Here is a 21,046-nt window from a genome sequence, read left to right on the forward strand (position 1 = left end):
TTCGGCCGCCGAGTCCAAGTCTTATTTCAGTCAACGCCGCATTGGGCGACTCACGTGTCGGTGATGAGGATGAAATGATGATGAGGACAACACAACATCCAGTCCACTAGCGGAGAAAATCTCCAGTCAAACCTGGGCCCGCTGCATGGGTGGCAAACACGTTATCACTCAGCTAAGCAGGCGGACAGGAAAAGGATATTCCGTCACGACAACTATGCCACTGATGTTAGCCTTAGCTATACATAAGTCCATTTTCTCAACCACAAGCCTTCTGCAACTATTACCTCTGCAACCTAATACATGGCTGCCACCAAAAGCTAATGCCATGCTTAAGTTAATACGTAATTACTCACCCTCGAGAATCACAGCACCAAAATAAAAAATCTACCACCTGTTCCCCACACCCCAAGGGATGTCTGCCTTTGCTCTAGACTATACAAGGGTTCCTTATTAGGTCCTCTAAATCTCTAGTCTGGAGACCATTCACTTTAGATTAACTGTTTCAGCTAACAAGTGCTGTGGTAACAGATTGGCTTCCGCCCCAGAATAAGCATTCCCGTTATAGCGGTTTCCTCCATTGTGTTGCTTCCAGGCACGACTACTCCTTACTATTACTTCCTTTCTGATTTAAAAAAATGTTTATACATCAAGGTAAGCTCTTTTGAGTGGTGAAATTCTCCTGAACCCAACAAAGCCTAGTTTAACTGAATTCACCCCTTCAGCTAGTGAAGTCGAGGAACTGGAGCATGGCTGTCCATATACGGATAGGATGCACCTCGTGCAGTGGACTGTGGAAATGTCTACTAAGGTCCTATTGATAAGGAATTACTATGCACTTAATAGAGGGAAATGTACTCCCCAATCTTAAATCAGAATAGCATAATTTATTGCTATAAAATCCCATTTCCTGTAGGTTCAGATGTAGCAAATTACCAACTTCTCACAACATGAATGTATATATTTTCTTTGTTGAGACGGTGTTAAATATATGTTTTTCTTTGCTCTTGTGGACAAATCACACAAACAAGTCATATAAATAACCTTCGAAAACGATTTGTTTAGCATAATGGAAAGCATAGAAGAGACACAAAAATTATATGGGGAAAACAAATTCTAACGTCCGTATCTTCTGATTATAGGTATTAACCATTTCAAAGACAGAAATTTGACCTTGCATGTTTTGAACTATAGACAGAACGAGCATAATTGATATCATAATGGAATGTGAAAAGGTAATGTTTTTGACCTGCGTGTAGGAAAGACACTGAACTTGTATGTGGAAGAATGGATGTTCAAATCCCTAGAAAGTCATCGACAGTTAGGTTTTCCATGATTGCCAAAAATCGCTTAAAGCGAATGCCAGGATGGTTTCTTTGGAAGGCATGGTCTATTTCCTTCTCCATACTTCCCATATTATATGTAAACGGCATATGTAGAAGAAATACAGACACTTTTTAAAGCCGTGAAGTTGTGTTTTTTGCTAGTAAGTAAGCGAAAAATGCTGTACAAGCATGTATGTCATGCAAGTGAGAGGAATAGGTGGGGGCGAAAAAGCAGTCTAGCCCACGACGCGCGAGTACCCATATTTCAGTCATCCATTATTTGAGAATGAGAGAACTTCGTGACTTGCAACAAACTTTACACGTAATTTCAAACTTTTATGAAAATTTTTCTCGCTGATAGTCCGCACAAAATGCTGAAAGGAAAATAGTTTATCGCTTTCTACATTTTCGCTGTTCATACAGTGAAATTGCAGCATCAGACATGACGTTTTAATTTATTACTTCTTTATTACTAATTGTATTCATGACGCATTTTGCAGACAGTATCCTCATATATTCAGCTAAATGTACCTGCAAATCTATATCATTGTACAGCATACAGTTTAGGACATACGACTTTATAAGCATTGAGATGCGTGAAAAACTGCCGCGTCATGCATGACGTTTTAATTTATTATTATTACTACTAATTCTATTTGCAATACAGTTCGTAGACAGTATAAAGTTATGCCACTGAATTTACCTTCAAAATTATATCTTTGTACAAGACATTACTCAGGAGATATGACGTCATAGGGATTGAGCTGCATGAAATCGAAACTGCACGACGAAAGTCGCTACAGATGCATCCGAAATATATGTGAAATACGTTAACTATGTGCGAACTGTATGTGACATGTTTGTACTCTGGCAAAGCTATGACTAAAATGCTCCTCCGCAACCCCTGGCTCGATTTCTGCCAACCTTGGTACACATATTACTATCTGGAAAGAAATACTGTGGGTTTAAGAACCAACAATCCCTTATCGGGGCTGGAGTGATAACGTGGAGAGAGAAGGGGGGAGGAAGACGTGGGCGGACAGAGAGGAAGAGAAACAAAACATGGACACAGATGTGAGGGACGAGGAGACAGACAGTGTAAAGGGAAGGGGGACATGGACAGAGAAAGCGAAGAAGAGGAACTGGACAGAGAGAGGGGAGGCAGAGCAGGTGGACGGAGGAAGGAAGAAGGAGGAGATGGACAGAGTGTGGGGGAGTAGGAGATAAAAGGAGTGAAGAGGAGATAGAGTGGCAGAAGGGGACAGACTCATATGGGGGCGGGGTGGAGGAAATGGAAAGAGCTGAAAGGAGCAAATGGACAGAGGACAGGAACAGATGGACAGTGAAAGTTCAGGGGGAGCAGGTGGACTGAGAGAGAGACAAGAGGATACAGGCAGTGGGCTTGGGGGTGTGGCACAGAGGAGATGGGCAGGGAGGGGGGGATGAGATGGACAGAGAGGAGAGGGAAGGAGGAGGTGGGCTAACAGGGCTGAAATAAATACATACCCAGGCAATGTCGGATAAGCAACTAGTCACAAATAATTTGACAAGAGGTCAATAGTGCATACACAGCTATTCATCTGCCGTCTGCAGTAAAACCAACTTATGAGTTGGCCATGTTGTCTTGCTTCAGTGATCACTGTATACACGTTTCAGTGTAAGATATTTTTTTCCAAACAGAACACAGACTTTTCTTTTTTTCAAATTAATATCAGAGTGACGTAGGGCAGCTGTAGGATATGTTCAAGGAAAGGGAAACAACAAATTCTTTTAAAAATGTGTTCTTTACTTAGGAAAGTTTCTGGCAGAATATTTACAAGGAAGTACAATTCAAAAGAAAAGAAAATGTTTGATTGCTTTACAGATGATTTTCAGATCACCTAAAGTGCTGTTCCTCTCAGTGGTTGGACTCGATGTCTCAGTCACGACATCACATTTAGAATAGGGGAGTACACAAACTTGTCTAGAAAATTACAGCTTTGTACTGAAGATCAGGATTGAGATGCAATGGCATATTTATTACAAACAGTCAACGCTACACTCGAATATATTTGTAAATTCCAGATAGGAACAGCGAGGCACACTTGCGAAGTCAGTGTTCGTCTTGTCTTCTGTTTGCCAGCACTGTTCGTCTCACGTTGCGAATGCACGGGAAATATCTCGTTCACTCGCGGACCGAAAGTGTGACTTCCTTTCCGGAGTGATGGCACAGCCCTTAACACTCAGCGTCTGTAGTTTGGTAGATGGATATCTGGAAAGTAGAAAGAAATTTATTAGAACCCTCGTGAGACTCTAGCATGCAGTCTGCGCACCTAATTCCTTCTGTTGATGACAGATTGGGAACGTGTCAGTTAGATAGTTAGATGGAAATGGTTAAAACTATGTCACCAACACTGTTTCTCCTAAATTAAATATAGTCTGCAGCAATGTTATAAACGTCAAACTGAACAAATAATGCAAAATATGTATTTATTCATGGCAGTTTCGTATCAAGCAATGTTTTCAACTAATTTTGAGAATGACATCATCCCATTGGCGCCTATTATTGACGGCCCATTGCTGGAAAGCGTTCACGGAGCCTGTGCATGGCATTGCGAGTCCTCACAAGCGGAGTAGTCACAGTCTACCGTATGCTTTCTTTAAACTCTACTTGGTCACAAATATCAGACAACTTTCGATATCGTCTTATGTTTGGAATGTGGGCGTTATCTCTGGTCTGAATAATTTTTCTGGTATAACAACTTAGCCAAAGGTGCCATGGTAATTTTTTTCTATTCGGCAACTGCCTTAGTGACATTGTAAGGTATCACAACAGCGTAAGAACAGAGACCAGTACATTCTGACTTGAAAAAAATTATACATTGAAGTCTCCTCTGTTACGAAATGTATTTATTTACTACGATGGCGATTTCTGCCTATTACGGCAGTTTCAAGCGATAGCTCACTATGTAGTGCATCAATGCATCATTCCTTTGAAGGAAACATTGTCCTCGTGCTAATCATGTTTATTTATTACACATGTATAGTATGACAGGAGTCTTCGTCATTTGTATAAAATTTGTCAGGTGCTACATCTGGTGGAAGTACGGTGTAAATTATGTGCTCAGATGACATGGGTTCGATGTTTATTCATTTATTTATTTATCTGTCGTCATTTACGAACGACCTGCAACCTTGTTACAGTTCGTACTTTCACAACACGAAATTTTACATGTACAGAATGTGAAACATATTTATTGTTTCTTATTTTTGATAAGAATTAATGGCATTGCAACTTTAAATACTTATAGACTCAAAAGCAATTAAGAAACGAAAATCTTAAAATTAACTATTTATGAATAGAATAGGAATTTATGAAGACAGAGAATAGGTTATAACATTTTATAACTTTAAGACATAAATTAGGGAAAAATTTCTAAAATAAACAAGGTTCTTGCATTTAAGATGGATAGATAAAAGATAATAAACATTTATGAAATTATCAAAATTGTAGAAAATACTATTACAAAGGATAATTTTTTTTAGAATAAAAACAGAAGATAGGAAAGATGATAGTGGAAAAATGTCCCTTCGACAAGTGGGTATGACGGTGAGTGTCTTGGAATTGTCCATCAAACCACCGACCGCCAATCACAGCTCTTCATCTGAATCTAACATCTACTCTAGATTTCCTAATAACTAAACCTTAACTTCTAATTTTTTGGCTATTGTGTTGTTTATTTAGGGTATTTCTTCTAGCTGGGACCTATTGTTAGCAGACACTTCATTTGTCGTTATTGTTCTCTCCAGTAATTGCAGGAGGAGTTCGGTAGTGATGTCCCAGAAGATTGGGCTACAGATCGGCCCTGGGGGGCAGCCTTTTGTAATTCGTTTGATTACTTTTCGGCCGTCCATCTGCCATTCGACCACTCTGCTCTTACAGTAGTCTAGTAGACTTCTATGGTGTTTCGGGTACCACCAGTTGCCTGAGTCTCTTGATCATTACGGGCCACCAGAGATTATGAAAGGCACCTGCAATGGCGATCATAACTGCCATTGCACACTTAGCCTTGGTGTTGTTGGCAAATTGTAACGCTTGGCTGATGGTATCATCAATCGACTTTCCCTCTCTGAAGCCGAATTGGTGTTGGCTTAGGCCATGAAGAGCTTTGTGCGCCTGTAAACGCCTGCACAGCACCTTTTCCTGGACCTTGGCAAGTGTATTTATAACATATATAGGCCTATATGGCTCGGGATCTGATGGATCCCTGTCAGCTGCCTTCTTTATTACGACTGTCTTGGAGACCTTCCAAATTGCAGGCACACGACTCATCCCTAGAGCGTCGTTTAGCAGAGTTGTAAGGAGTGGGGTGATGTGTGGTATTATCTGTTTTAATACATCTGTATGAATCCCGTCTAGTCAAGGTGCTTCCTTGTTTTTGAACTCTGAGATCGCCGCCTCTTCCTGCGCAAAAGGACAGCTGACTGTGGCGGTGTTGCACGGAGCGTTCAGTTCGTTTCGCAGTGTCGCTTGTTGGTGTTGGACTCGATGGCAGTTATTACATGAAATGCTACAGTCTTTTATAGAAATGACGAAGTCTACTGTCTTACTACACACATGGAACGTATAAACATGGCTGACACGAGGAAAGTGTCCTCTTAACGGGAACGACGCATCGACGGAGTTCATTGTGATTTATTACTTAAAATTAGCATAATAGGTCGAAAACGCCACAGTTGTGAATAAATACATTAAATTATAGTCCAGGAGGAAAATGTTGTATTCTCTAAGACACAGTCATTAGTATTAGCAGTTGAAATCAGTCATAATCACCAACATATTGGGGTCCGGCACAAGTGCGGGTCATAATTTGTTGCAGATATTTGTGGCCAAAGGCTGAGAAAGAGCTCACGAAACTCAACGAAGTACCATTCTATATTCCTAACATATCTGCTCATGACTCGGAGAGAAATCCTCGATTCGAATATACTGAAACTGAGAAAAAGTTTTTTGCGTACAGTAGTCCATTTCTGTTCCACCCTAATGAATTAACAATGACGAATTCCAATCGAGAGATTTACGTATATCATTCTGAAACAAATGGATCAACGTAACTCAAAGTAGATCGCGTTTCTTTATTTTCTATGACCGAAAAATCCATATACATACTACGACAGCCAAAGAAAACAAGTTCCTGAAAAATATGTGGTAGGATTTTTATTCTGCCGAGTATGTATTAAATGGTAGAACACAGAAAGTTTTCTTCCTCAGACAGCGATCATGAAGCACGGACATCATGAAGAGTGCAGTGCTTCGCTCGCCATAGATCTCGGAGGGCCGGCCGGAGTGGCCGAGCGGTTCTAGGCGCTACAGTCTGGAGCCGCGCGACCGCTACGGTCGCAGGTTCAAATCCTGCCTCGGGCATGGATGTGTGTGATGTCCTCAGGTTAGTTAGGTTTAAGTAGTTCTAAGTTCTAGGGGACTGATGACCTCAGAAGTTAAGTCCCATAGAGCTCAGAGCCATTTGAACCATTTTTTTTTTTTTATCTCGGAGGGGAAGAGTGGCGAGCCCTTCGCCCCGGCTGCCTTTTACCTTTGGCAAAAATCCCTGGTACTCAGTGTGATAGTTGAGTGGACCTGGGGCCGTCTGCAGCTACTGGAACTAGGAAAACTCCTGCTCCTACCTGGGAATGAATCGGGACCTCCATGGCTGGAGTCTAGTTCTCTACCCGCTAGATCACCACGACTACAACAAACCTTTAAAAAAGTGAAATAATTATCAAGCGCAACTCTGATTTGATCACCATTGCTCCTTTCTGTCTTTATTGGAAGTTGCTTGCCTTCGGCTCACTCCTACTTTAGGATCGGCTCACCCACTCATTACCGAGGCGCACACTCAATCACCACCAATGACAACAGTTGTGTTAAGCGCAACCAACAATCCCAAAAACGTCCAGAGGTACCTTTGGTTGCTGCCCGCAGATTCATAACTGAGAACGAGATTGAGGGACTAGTTTAACCAGGTTGCAGTAAGTACTGGGAGATGAAGAAGCTTGCACAGGATACGGTAACATGGAGAGCTGCATCAAACCAGTCTCAGGACTGAAGACCACAACAACAACATAGATTCCAATATCGATTAAGGAGTAGAAACTCCTTTAAATATCCAACAATGTGCAGCTGTGCACGTGAGTATAACAGTGCGAATTATCTACAAATAGAACTCCGTACGATATGCGCATTTGGCCGTGCGGTTCTAGGCGCTACAGTCTGGAGCCGAGCGTCCGCTACGGTCGCAGGTTCGAATCCTGCCTCGGACATGGATGTGTGTGATGTCCTTAGGTTAGTTAGGTTTAATTAGTTCTAAGTTCTAGGCGACTAATGACCTCAGAAGTTAAGTCGCATAGTGCTTAGAGCCATTTGAACCATTTGATATGTAAAAACATTGATGACGGATATGTTTGAAAATAACACATGTACATAGAATAATGCCTATTTTTACTACGAAACTAATAGCAGAGGTTATTTGGGTCATAAAGGATTTTCTTACAAGTTTACAGACACGGTCTAAATAGTTCACGAGTTACCGTCACTGAACGCCACGAGCGATTCAAAAAATGTTCAAATGTGTGCGAAATCTTATGGGACTAAACTGCTAAGGTCATCAGTCCCTAAGCTTACACACTACTTAACCTAAATTATCCTCAGGACAAACACACACACCCATGCCCGAGGGAGGACTCGAATCTCCGCCGGGACCAGCCGCACAGCCACGAGCGATGCCTGGTCTAGCGGTAGCGCAGTATTTGTTCCTGTCCTGCTTCATGTTAGTTCAGAATGATGATCGTTAGCTGCTATACACACTTCTAGTCTTGCACTCTATGATCGCTGCACATAGCGCAGCATCGGAGACGAAATGTACTTACAGGCTGACCTAATCCCATATCTCACAGTCGGTATGAACAACAGCATTTATCTATACTATAGGAAAGGATGTGGTTGTGTCAGGTCGGGCAGACAGACTGGATAATTTACTGCTCCTTTTCACCCTATCTAGAGTTGGGGAAACATTGATTCAGTTCTACGAGCTGTGCTTTTAGATGTTCCTTGTTGCCTGTAACAGAGATTCCGCCAGCATTAGTAAAAGTCACAGTTCTAGTCCGTTGATAGAGGGGTTGGCATTCAGAGATCCATGTTTGAAAAACGGTTCAACGATATTAATTGCCACAATTTCACTCCATACTTACACACTCATGGACAAATGGTTCAAATGGCTCTGAGTACTATGGGACTTATCATCTGAGGTCATCAGTCCCCTAGAACTTAGAACTGCTTAAACCTAACTAACCTAAGGACATCACACACATCCATGCTCGAGGCAGGATTCGAACCTGCGACCGTAGCAGTAGCGCGGTTCCGGACTGAAGCTCCTAGAACCGCTCGGCCACAACGGCCTGCACACTCATGGACAATTACGCTCCACTTTCCGAAGTCATGGCGACTATTTAGTGTTAGGCATCGATACCATGCTACTTTGGGTTTGAATGGTGCTGTTAACGCCCTTAGTGCCAGGAATATATTTCATTAACTATTGGCACTACAACTATGCAACAAACTCCGTTCTTATTCAAATGACCTCTACTACAGCTTCGGAATAAAATTTATCCATGCACTATTCGGCGTCATTAAACGCTATTTGCAGAATTTTTGGAATCACTATGTAGGTTAACTTCGTGACATCCTATGGCTACTTCCATGTATGTAAATCGTCTGTTTTTTCGAAATGTATCGGTATCTGAGTACGACCAAGTATTCATAATTTTTACCGGCGGATCACGCGAGTACTTGGAAGAAGAACTGTGAGGGAATACGAAATGAATCAGCCTCGTAATTGCAGTTTTAAATAAAGTAAACGTATCGCCTCAGTTATTCCGTAAAATACAATAAAATTACAAGTCACCTACGAAAGGGAATAATTACAGAATTATTTTGCTATCTGTCCTGATGTATACTAAGGAGCCAAAAGATTATGAACAACTGACTTGATAGCGCGGTGATATACCTTTGGAATTGGAAAAGTCTTTGGTATGATTCTGGCGATATGTGCCATCACATGTCTACATACAGGTCATACAATTCCGTAAATTCTGGGCCAGTGCTTTGTGGGTGCCGAGCTGGCGTCCGATATCGTCCTTGATGCGTTCCAGAGGTCAGCTCAGGCGAATTTACTGGCCAAGACATAAACGTGAGTTCACTATCATGTTCCTAAAACGATTATAACACGATTCGTGCCTTCTGAAACGGACAGTTATCTTGTTGGAAGATGCCATCGCCGTCGGGGAAGTCATCAGTCACGAAGGGAAGCAGTTGACCCATGTTCACGCATTCCAAAGCTGTAATAATGCCTTTGATTACGACCACAGGTCCGATGGAAGCCCAGGTGAATGTACGCCATAGTATAATTCTGCTCCTATTGGCCTGTATTCTTGCCGCAATGCATGTTTCGAGCAACTGTTCGCTTGGATGACGGCGTACTTGATGCGATTCATTCAACCAGGCGACACGTTTGCATTGAACCGCGGTCAGATCTCGATGATCCTGTGCTCTGTGCTGACATAACTAACTACGTCGTTGCTGCAACATTACAACACGTAGGAGTTGTCTACTGCGGAGCCGGGCGTTCAACAATATGCGCTAAACGGTGTCCTCCAAAACAGAAGCGCCTGCAGCAGCATTTTACGCTGTCGTCAAATGCGCCACAGATCGCCGCGTACTCTGCTTTACAGAGCGGGCAAGCCTACGACCTACACGTTCTGTAATAAGGCGTGGACGTCCAACACCTTGTCGCCTACTCCCGGTTTGACCATCCTTCAACCACTTTCAGTAGGTGCTTGCGACAGAAGCACGCGAACAGCCGACCTAGTTCGCCGTTTCCAACACACTCTTCCCCAGGCGCCGAACCATAACAATCTGCCCTTTGTCCCAAGTCACTTGTGCCAGTGGATTTCCCCATGTGTGGTCCGTATTATAACTAGAAAGATTCTCCACGCGTCTCTGCTCCGGTTAGCTACTTTCTTCACGGCGTCACGTGCCGGTGACTCCATCAGCGACATGCAGTGAGCAGTGGTGATTAATGCTTTGACTCATCGGTGTACATGCAGGCGAGTAGAAATTCGTGTCAGGCGCTGCTCCATATGTACACAAACATGGAAAGTAGATGACCACAGAAATACTGGACATATTGAACTGGAATGTCTGAAAGGAAAACAGCCAGTCTCTAGAGAAAAATTGCTGAATAAATTTTAAAAAATTATTTTCAGCCAAGAACATGGGAATAATTTTCAGTTCAGTGCCCATCCTTCGTGCAAGGAAAGCGCAAAAGAGGGTTTAAGATTTTGATTACACTCTCGCACAGAGGGATGCGCGTAGGTATCATTCTTACGACGCTTCATCAGTGAATGCGACGAGTCGTATTCTTTGGCGTGTAGTTCACAGTAACGGACAGAATATAGCCGCAAACCTAAAAGTTAACCCACTGACTTCCTAATTTTTTCCCCACAGTTGACCCTATATCTACTATTTAAATTTACGAAAATCAGAATATTTTGTCTTACACAGTTTTCTCAAAATTATATAATTTTTTGACACGAATTCTTTATAAAACTTTCCCTACAACTTATTGAAGTAATGAGGAGTGAAGATAATACTGTTTTAGAAGTTTTTGTTCGTGTGGTATACCGAAAAAATACAGACATGTGCAAAGCCACTAGACATTTCTCACACTCATACCGTGCATCACTTCTCTTCTTCCTTGCTTTGCACACTACACAATTTCCGGAGTGTGTGTTCTTGATGGGAGTGGTAGAATAAACGTAACGAAACCTGAAAACGATTGCTTATAACTTGCAAAATATCGAAAGGCGTCGAATGTATTATACATCACTAAATAGGTCGATATCCCAGATTTCCAATGGTATATGACATATCATGCCGTCTATTAACAGAGAAGCAGAAACACTAAGAATAAATTATAGCTGCTCGTTCCGTCTCACAGCCGACAATGTAATAATGGATTTGAAACCTACGACCGTTTGTGAGTCGGCTGTAAAAGTCAGTGGGTTAACTATAAAAATGTTCTGTTTATTTTTGTTTTATGGTCTTCATTGGACCACTCGAGTCAGCTATACAAAGGTTTATACAGGTTGTTGTTATTCAATAATACAAGACAGTTCAATAGTAATTCAATAAGAAATTCAATAGTTCAGTAGTTATTCAGGGATTGTTATAATTTATTATTATATGAAGGGTGTTTTGCTCTTCTGTCTACCCAATACTTTTTCATTCTATAAGATATTTTCTTTTCATCTTCGTCTGAGATCACAAAACTCTACCATCTGGTGAGCAAGATGTATGAGACAGGCGAAATTCCCTCAGACTTCAAGAAGAATATAATAACTCCAATCCCAAAGAAAGCAGGTGATGACAGATGTGAAAATTACCGAACTATCAGTTTAATAAGTCACACTGCAAAATACTAACGCGAATTCTTTACAGACGAATGGAAAAACTGGTAGAAGCCGACCTCGGGGAAGATTAGTTTGGATTCCGTAGAAATGTTGGATCACGTGAGGCAATACTGACCCTACGACTAATCTTAGAAGAAACATTATGGAAAGGCTTCTAGCATTTGTAGACCTTCAAATTCTGAAGGTGGCAGGGGTAAAAATACAGGGAGCGAAAGGCTATTTACAATTTGTACAGAAACCAGATGGCAGTTATAAGAGTCGAGGGACATGAAAGGGAAGCAGTTGTTGGGAAGGGAGTGAGACAGGGTTGTACCCTCTCCCCGATGCTATTCAATCTGTATATTGAGCAAGCAGTAAAGGAAACAAAAGAAAAATTCGGAGTAGGTATTAAAACCCATGGAGAAGAAATAAAAACTTTGAGGTTCGCCGATGATATTGTAATTCTGTCAGAGAAAGCAAAGGACTTGGAAGAGCAGTTGAGCGGAATGTATAGTGTCTTGATAGGAGGGTATAAGATGAACATCAACAAAAGCAAAACGACGATAATGGAATGTAGTCGAATTAAGTTGGGTGATGTGGAGGGTATTAGATTAGGAAATGAGACACTTAAAGTAGTAAAGGAGTTTTGCTATTTGGGGAGCAAAATAACTGATGATGGTCGAAGTAGAGAGGATATAAAATGTAGACTGGCAATGGCTAGGAAAGCGTTTCTGAAGAAGAGAAATTGGTTAACATCGAGTATTGATTTTAGTGTCAGGAAGTCGTTTCTGAAAGTATTTGTATGGAGTGTAGCCATGTATGGAAGTGAAACATGGACGATAAATAGTTTAGACAAGAAGAGAATAGAAGCTTTCGAAATGTGGTGCTACAGAAGAATGCTGAAGATTAGATGGGTAGATCACATAACTAATGAGGAGGTACTGAATAGAATTGGGGAGAAGAGGGAGTTTGTGGCACAACTTAACTAGAAGAAGGCATCGGTTGGCAGGACATGTTCTGAGGCATCAAGGGATCACCAATTTAGTACTGGAGGGCAGCGTGGAGGGTAAAAATCGTAGGGGGAGACCAAGAGATGAATACACTAAGAAGATTCAGAAGGATGTAGGCTGCAGTAGGTACTGGGAGATGAAGAAGCTTGCACAGGATAGAGTAGCATGGAGAGCTGCATCAAACCAGTCTCAGGACTGAAGACCACAACAACATGGTGGGTCACTTAGCATAATCGCTGTTTTTGCAAATGATATTTTGAGGTCAATTTTCTGTGCTATTTCTTGTATAGATTTAAGTTGGTGCCTGGTTTCTTGAACATTGTTGGCAAACCCCAAGCAGTTCAAACTTATATTATTTTTAACACTTCCAATTCTTATGTTCTTTGGATTATCCTTGCACCATTCTCTCATTATGTATTCCAGGGTGCAATTGAACAATAACGGTGATAGACAGTCGCTTTGTCGTAAGCCTCTTTTTATAAGGAATGGTTCAGAAATTTCTCCTCGAAACTTAACTTTCGATATGGTTTGTGTTATTTGTTGGTATTTGTTATTTTTAATTAGCTGGTGTGTGTCATACCTCCTTGTTTTATTACTTTTTCATTCGACATGGCTACACTCCATACAAATACTTTCAGAAACGACTTCCTGACACTTAATTCAATACTCGATGTTAACAAGTCCTATTAATTTAATTAGTTTTGGATGGAGCACCTGATTCCAGAACTGAAGGTCTATGGAGGCAGTAACATGCCTTCTTAAAATCAACAGATGTTATTGCAAGAGGTTTGTTCTGTTTGATGTAGTGTGGCATGATCAATTTTAAGCTGATGATCTGCTCTGCACAGCTTCTCCTTGGTCTCAAACTTCCCTGGTATTCCTCTAACTCCTGTTCTAATTGTTCCTTGATTCTTCCATATAGGGTCTTGGAGAAAATCTTGTATGTGCAGTGTAGGAGAGAGATTCGTCTATAGTCGCCTGGGTTGCTCTTGTCCCCCTTCTTGTGTAGGGGGTGTATGATGGCTGTGGTCCACGGAATTGTTCTGTTACCCAAATTTTTGTTAGAGCCTTGCGTAAGAATGTCTTGACTGTGTCACTTGAGTATTTCCATATTTCAACAAAAACCTGATCTTCTCCACGTGCCTTATAATTTTTTTGTCTTTTGAAGATCCTTTCTACTTCTTTCTGTACAACTTTAACCACGCTTGGGGGCTTTCTTCATGGGATTTGTCACATTCCGGGGTCCACCATGCATGCTTTGTTCGTGGGTTCAAGGGAGCTAGATTATCGGCTTGTTTCTTGAGACTTGGTACCATTTCTTCTACATTATTTGTTACTTTAATGGTTTGTGTTATTTGTTGGTATTTGTTATTTTTAATTAGCTGGTGTGTGTCATACCTCCTTCTTGTTTTATTAGTTTTTCATTCTTTTTCTTTAATAGAGTGAATTTGATTTTAATTTTAACTAAACACTGGTCTGAGTCTGTGTCTACTCCTCTTAATACTTCAACATTGTATATTTCCTTACGAAACTTTTTGTCTATACAGACACGGTCTAGCTGCCACTCCCCTTTCCTCCAGTCTGGGTGTTTCAACGCTTTAAGTTTATTTGGCTTCCTCTTGTAGAATGTTGATTTAGATATAAAGTTGTGTTCACTGCAGAGTTCTACAAGTCTTTGACCGTTCTTGTATGTAAAGTTATGTGGACTTCATTTTCCAACTATATCTTTATATTTCCTTCAGTTCCCCAGCTCCCAACAAGACTTTTACTTTCCTTTTATTTATTCCGTTCACAGTTTCTTCGAAAAGGTACCAAAATTTATCTACCTTTTCCTTTGTTTTTGTTACAAATAATTTTCATTTGTACGGGTATGAGCATTTATAATTGTGTAGGTTTTGTTCATTGTTTTTAAAATCAAAGTTGCAATTCTTGGTGATACTGCCTGAAAATCAGTTACTTAATCTGTTACTTTTATGTCCACTAGAAATCGTATTCCAAATTGGGGACATTGCTTCATAACCCTCTGTCCTGGTTTCCCATTATAAATTCTATATCCATGTAATTCGAAAGGGACCTCTATCGTGTTTCTCGTTTCTTGGAGCCCCGCTATTAAAATTTTTTGTTTATTTAATTCATACACAAAATTCTTGAGTTTTCCGGTCTTAAGTAGTGAGTTTATGTTGTGTGTTGCTATGTAATTTATTTGCTTATGCTGAATCTTCCTTTTGTGTGTCAGTTTACACTTGGGTGATTGCAAATGCTCCGATTCATTGCTGTCTTCTAGTTGGCTACCCACCGAATCCGATGTAGCCTTTAGCTGCCTTTTTGGACAGGACGGTGGTACTTTCTTCCTAAAAGACCTTTCCATATTTGACTTTCAACGGTAATTAATGTTACGTGGAGCAAGCTCCGATTTATAACTACGGTTGATAACCGCAGGGGGTGTGTTTGGCCCGCGAGAGCCATTTATTTCACTGAAGTCCGCCGGTAAGCCGGACAGGACCCGCCATCTGGGACGCGCCCAGTAGGGGTATCAGTTCTACTGCTACGACTGCGCAGTTTTAATATGACACGGAAACAGAAAACAGTCTGCCAAGCTCCAAAGAAAGACGCTAACACATTTGGAAGGCTCCGATATTTCTTTCCGTTGTGAGTGAGTAATTTGGGATGAAACTGAGTAGGAAATAAAACTGGAAGAACATTTTCGCAAACAGATGATCAACTGCGTTCGTTGCATCAACTATGAAAGTCGATTTCTGGCAGCTTCTGACAGTATTGTGGATCTGCACATCCGGTTTATTATTCTTTTTCTGTACAGCTTACTTTTTTTATTAAATGAGGCAGAGAATTGGCAATTTTTGTACTTAATTTATAATGTAAAACATATGAACACAAAATGAAATTTTTTGATGACGTTATGACGGAATCGGTACACAACACTCATTTATTTCCTTTTTTCCAAATTATTCTCGTTACTAGTGAGCATTTATTTATTTACGATTAGCTTTTATCCCGTAGTAAATGCAGGCTTGTTTTGTACTAGGTTTTTTTAAAAGTCACCCTATTTAAATTTCGATATTAAACCGTTTTACGCTGCCTTCGCGCATCACCCTTCGCTACAGCTACGTTCGCTATCTGATTAAAAGCGTTCGGGCACTGCATATAATGGGAAATTCTACATCTACATCTACATCCATACTCCGCAAGCCACCTGACGATGTGTGGCGGAGGGTACCTTGAGTACCTCTAGCGGTTCACGCTTCTATTCCAGTCTCGTATTGTTCGTGGAAAGAAGGATTGTCGGTATGCCTCTGTGTGGGCTCTAATCTCTCTGCTTTTATCCTCATGGTCTCTTCGAGAGATATACGTAGTTGGGAGCAATATACTGCTTGACTCCTCCGTGAAGGTATGTTCTCGAAACTTCAACAAAAGTCCTTACCGAGCTACTGAGCGTCTCTCTTGCAGAGTCTTCCACTGGAGTTTATGTATCATCTCCGTAACGCTTTCGCGATTACTAAATGATCCTATAACGAAGCGCGCTGCTCTCCGTTGGATCTTCTCTATCTCTTCTATCAATCTTATCTGGTACGGATCCCACGCCGGTGAACTGTATTCAAGCAGTGGGCGAACAAGTGTACTGCAACGTACTTCCTTTGTTTTCGGACAGCAATTCTTGCAATGAATCTCAGTCTGGCATCTGCTTTACCGACGATTAACTTTATATGGCCATTCTGTTTTAAATCACTCCTAATGCGTACTCCCAGATAATTTATGGAATTAACTGCTTCCAGTTGCTGGCGTGCTATATTGTAGCTAAATGATACAGGATCTTTATTTCTATGTATTCGTAGCACATTACACTTGTCTACATTGAGATTCAATTGCCATTCCCTGCACCATGCGACAATTCGTTGCAGATCCTCCTGCATTTTAGTACAATTTTCCATTGTTACAACCTCTCGATATACTACAGCATCATCCGCAATAAGCCTCCGTGAGCTTCCGATGTTATCCACAAGGTCAGTTACATACATTGTGAATAGCAACGGCCCTACGGCACTCCCCTGCGGCACACCTGAAATCACTCTTACTTCGGAAGACTTCTCTCCATTGAGAATGACATGCTGCGTTCTGTTATCTAGGAACTCTTCAATCCTATCACACAGTTGGTCTGATTGTCCATATGCTCTTACTTTGTTCATTAAACGACTGTGGGGAACTGTATCAAACGCCTTGCGGAAGTCAAGAAACACAGCATCTACTTGGGAGCCCGTGCCTATGGCCCTCTGAGTCTCGTGGACGAATATCGGGAGCTGTGTTTCACACGATCGTCTTTTTCAAAACCCATGCTAATTCCTACTGAGTAGATTTCTAGTCTCCATAAAAGTCATTATACTCGAACACAATACGTGTTCCAAAATTCTACAACTGATCGACGTTAGAGATATAGCTCTACAGTTCTGCTCATCTGTTCGACGGCCCTTCTTGGAAACGGGGATGACCTGTGTGCCCTTTTCCAATCTTTTGGAACGCTACGCCCTTCTAGAGACCTGCGGCACACCACTGCAAGAAGGGGGGCACGTTCTGTGTGTAAAATCGAACTGACCACTAGACATCACGACAGAAGCACCCGCCAGTAGAAATGAAGGCGGGAAGTGTTGTGTTGGCAGCAGAGAAGCAATAACAGCAAAATGAATAGGCAAGAGCGCTCTCAGTGACTTCGAACGTGGAAGAGTCATTGGATGTCACCTGGGCGGGAAATCTATCAGGGACATTTGAACCGTTCTAAAGCATCCCCAGACACTGTCGGTGACCTGATTGTGAACTGGAAATACGAAGGAACAACCAAAGCCAGGCAGACCTCATGCATTGACGGATAGGTTCAAAAATGGTTCAAATGGCTCTGAGCACTATGGTACTTAACATCTGAGGTCATCAGTCCCCTAGAACTTAGAACTACTTAAACCTAACTAACCTAAGGACATCACACACATCCATGCCCGAGGCAGGATTCGAACCTGCGACCGTAGCGGTCGCGCGGTTCCAAACTGAAGCGCCTAGAACCGCTCGGCCACACCGGCCGGCGACGGATAGGAGCCGTCGAGCATTACGGAGGGTGGTTGTAAAACAAAACGCATGGAAGGCACTCGTGAGTTCCTAAGTGGAACCAGCAGCCCAGGTAGCACAATGACGGTGCGTAGGGAGTTAAAAAGAATGTGGCACAGTGATCGAGCAGCTTCTCATAAGCCACATATTTCTCTATTCAGTGCTAAGCAACGCTCGAGGTGATGCAAAGAGCAACGCCACTGGACTGTGGACGACTGGAAACGATCGATTTGGAGCGATGAATCGCTGCGGCATTCGATGGAAGAGTTTGAGTTTGACGAACGTCCGGGCAGCGTTACCTGTCAGTAGCGAAGTTTAGAGGAGGTAGTGTCACACTACGGGGGTTGTTTCTCGAGGTTAGTTTGTGGTCCTCTTACTGCGTTTAAGAAAACGTTAAATGCGGAAGGATACGAACACATTTTACAGCAATGTGTACAGTAGAGGAGCAGTTCGAGACGATGATTGTTTGTATCAGCATGACAAAGCAGCATCTGTGAGACAATGACTTATGGTAATAACGTTCCTGAAATGGATTGGCCTGCCCGGAGTCCTGATCTGAACGCAATGGAACACCTCTGGGATGAGTTAGAACATCGCCTTCGCTCAAGACTCCATCGTCAACCACTACCATCTCTGGTTTGACAGTTGAGGAAGAATGGGCTGCCATTCGTCCAGAGACATTCAGACACTTCATTGAAAGTGTTCTCGGCAGAATTCAAGCCGTCAAAAGGTAAAGGGTGGACACACCCCATGTTAATGTCCATTAACAAGCGTCCGGATACTTTTGATCAGATAGTATATGCGGTTAGGTTGACTGTGTTATTACCGCTCGTTCTCGGCCGGCATGTAATAGACATTTGCTCAATGCGAACGTGGAACTTTGCTTTCCGTGTCTAGATGCACTGCCTGCTATTTCTACTTTACAATAATCTGGGGTGAAAAGAATAATTCGGGAACAATGAATGTCTCTTGAGAATATCTTTTTTACCAGTGACCTGATTTTCGGACGAGGAGAATTATTACTTTCTGGATGTGGAACACACTGTAAATAATTGTTCCGAACACTAGCCATACTGAACTGCTACGCGACATTTAAAATTCAATAAGCAATGTTCATTTTTTTTTCTGTACTATTGCAAACATGGGAATAGAGAGTCAGATGAGATATGTCGGAGAGAAACTTGGAGGTGGAAGACTGGGAAGCTAGGATGCGAGAAACAGCTAGAATGTTGTATTAAATTGCTATAAAAAAGTTAGTATTTTAAAAAGTTGTTATTCTCACATTTGAATAGGCTACAATTTATAACTTGGAAGCTGAATTCTTCCTCTGTAACTATTTTATGCACCAGTTCGCTAGGAATATAGAGCTACACGTTGAGCAGCAAGCATGTGACACATACGACTGGTTACCAATTGCAACATGAATCGTCGGTACTGCGTGCAAGGTGCTTCAGATACGTTGTTTCTCTCTGTAACTTACCATATATCAAGTGAAAGGAGTATTTATTTAGAAAGGTAAACGTAAGAAACGTTTCTCTTTCTGCGGAGTTTTCAACATAGTTTATTTCATTATTTTCGAGAGAGATACAGCAACATGCAGCAATTTTTTTAAAACAGAACATTATTTTTTCCATATTGTAGCTGATGTATTTAAACCAGCTGTGTACAAATCAGTTTAAATCAAATTTGTATCAGTTTTAGGGAGGGAGCTAGAAAACTACTGTACGTAATTATCTGTGTTCAGATGGATATTCTGGTGGCGGGATGCTCATTTACGTGAGGTGTTCAAACGAGTGCCCATTTTCTTCAGTGCATAACTCAGTTATGTAGAACTTGTTGCATCGACCCAAAAAATTTCAAACATTTCTGGCTTTTTAACTAATACTAATTGTGAAAAGTCCTCTTCTATCTCAGCTCTCTCGCTCCTAGCGCTCAGTAACCGGTCGGAGTAGCAGCTTCCAGCATTGACAAGCGCATGCGCAGAGCGAAATCGCCATTCGTATATTGATTTTGATAAGCTGAAAGTGACCTTTAGTGGTTCGTGTAGCGATATTGACTCTTGACAGAGGGAGATGAGGCCCTGGACCTGCATCCGGGAGCAGACATGCCCAGCTGCCCACCCGGCCATCTATATTTAGCTTCCCATGGTTCCCCTGAATCGATCAGGGCATGCCGCTGGGCGGCTGCTTTGGAGAAGGGCGTGGCTGATTTCTCTGCTCTCATCTTTGTCCAGTGCGAGGCTGTGCTCCGTCTCTTCGTCGTCGAAGAGATGTTAAACGTTTATTTTCTTACCGTAAAAAAAAAAGGAAATTGTTAGTCATTGAATGCCCATAATTGTAAGAATACAGCTGTGTACAATAAAACACTTTTCTTTTAGTTTGCCTATTCTGTTACCACGTTATTTATAGCACAGGCATTAATTTAGTATTTTATATTTTAGTATGCCTAAATCTTCATGAAGAGATTGTAAATGCAATAAAGTCAGGTATTGAAACCACATGGACTTTTAGAAAAATATTCTATATTTTCCAGAGCTTTGAAAAGAGTATCCAATATTCATTTGACAAAATTAATCCTTTTTATAATCGTTTGCGAAGTATATATATTTTTTAACACGCCTTCTGTCAAACATATAATAATTTTCTCACCCAGTTACCTTGTCTGCCGGCTGGGGTGGCCGAGCGGTTCTAGAAGCTACAGTCTGGATCCGCGCGACTGCTACGGTCGCAGGTTCGAATCCTGCGTCGGGGCCGGCCGGAGTGGCCCTGCGGTTCTAGGCACTACAGTCTGGAGCCGAGCGACCGCTACGGTCGCAGGTTCGAATCCTGCCTCGGGCATGGATGTGTGTGATGTCCTTAGGTTAGTTAGGTTTAATTAGTTCTAAGTTCTAGGCGACTGATGACCTCAGAAGTTAAGTCGCATAGTGCTCAGAGCCAGTCTGCCTCGGGCATGGGTGTGAGTGATGTCCTTAGGTTAGTTAGGTTTAAGTAGTTCTAACTTCCAGGGGACTGATGACCTCAGAAGTTAAGTCCCATAGTGCTCAGAGCCATTTGAACCATTTGAAGTTACCTTCCCTAGACATCACTATTCCTTAATGTCTGTCATTGACAGCTTAAATTTACT

The 21,046-nt window shown here is 41.8% G+C and overlaps 1 protein-coding gene across 1 annotated transcript in view; it reads right to left on the minus strand.

The window, feature by feature from the left end:
• Positions 1-3,108: 3,108 nt before the first annotated feature.
• The window catches only part of LOC126183599 (uncharacterized), a 77,466-nt gene continuing 59,528 nt past the window's right edge, over positions 3,109-21,046 (minus strand). Inside the window, exon 5 of the mRNA XM_049925705.1 lies at positions 3,109-3,573. Coding sequence (XP_049781662.1) covers positions 3,456-3,573 — 118 coding nt within the window. The 3' untranslated portion in view covers positions 3,109-3,455. The remainder of the gene's footprint in view (positions 3,574-21,046) is intronic.

The sequence above is a fragment of the Schistocerca cancellata genome, chromosome 4, assembly GCF_023864275.1.
Source record: "Schistocerca cancellata isolate TAMUIC-IGC-003103 chromosome 4, iqSchCanc2.1, whole genome shotgun sequence".
NCBI lineage: Eukaryota > Metazoa > Arthropoda > Insecta > Orthoptera > Acrididae > Schistocerca > Schistocerca cancellata.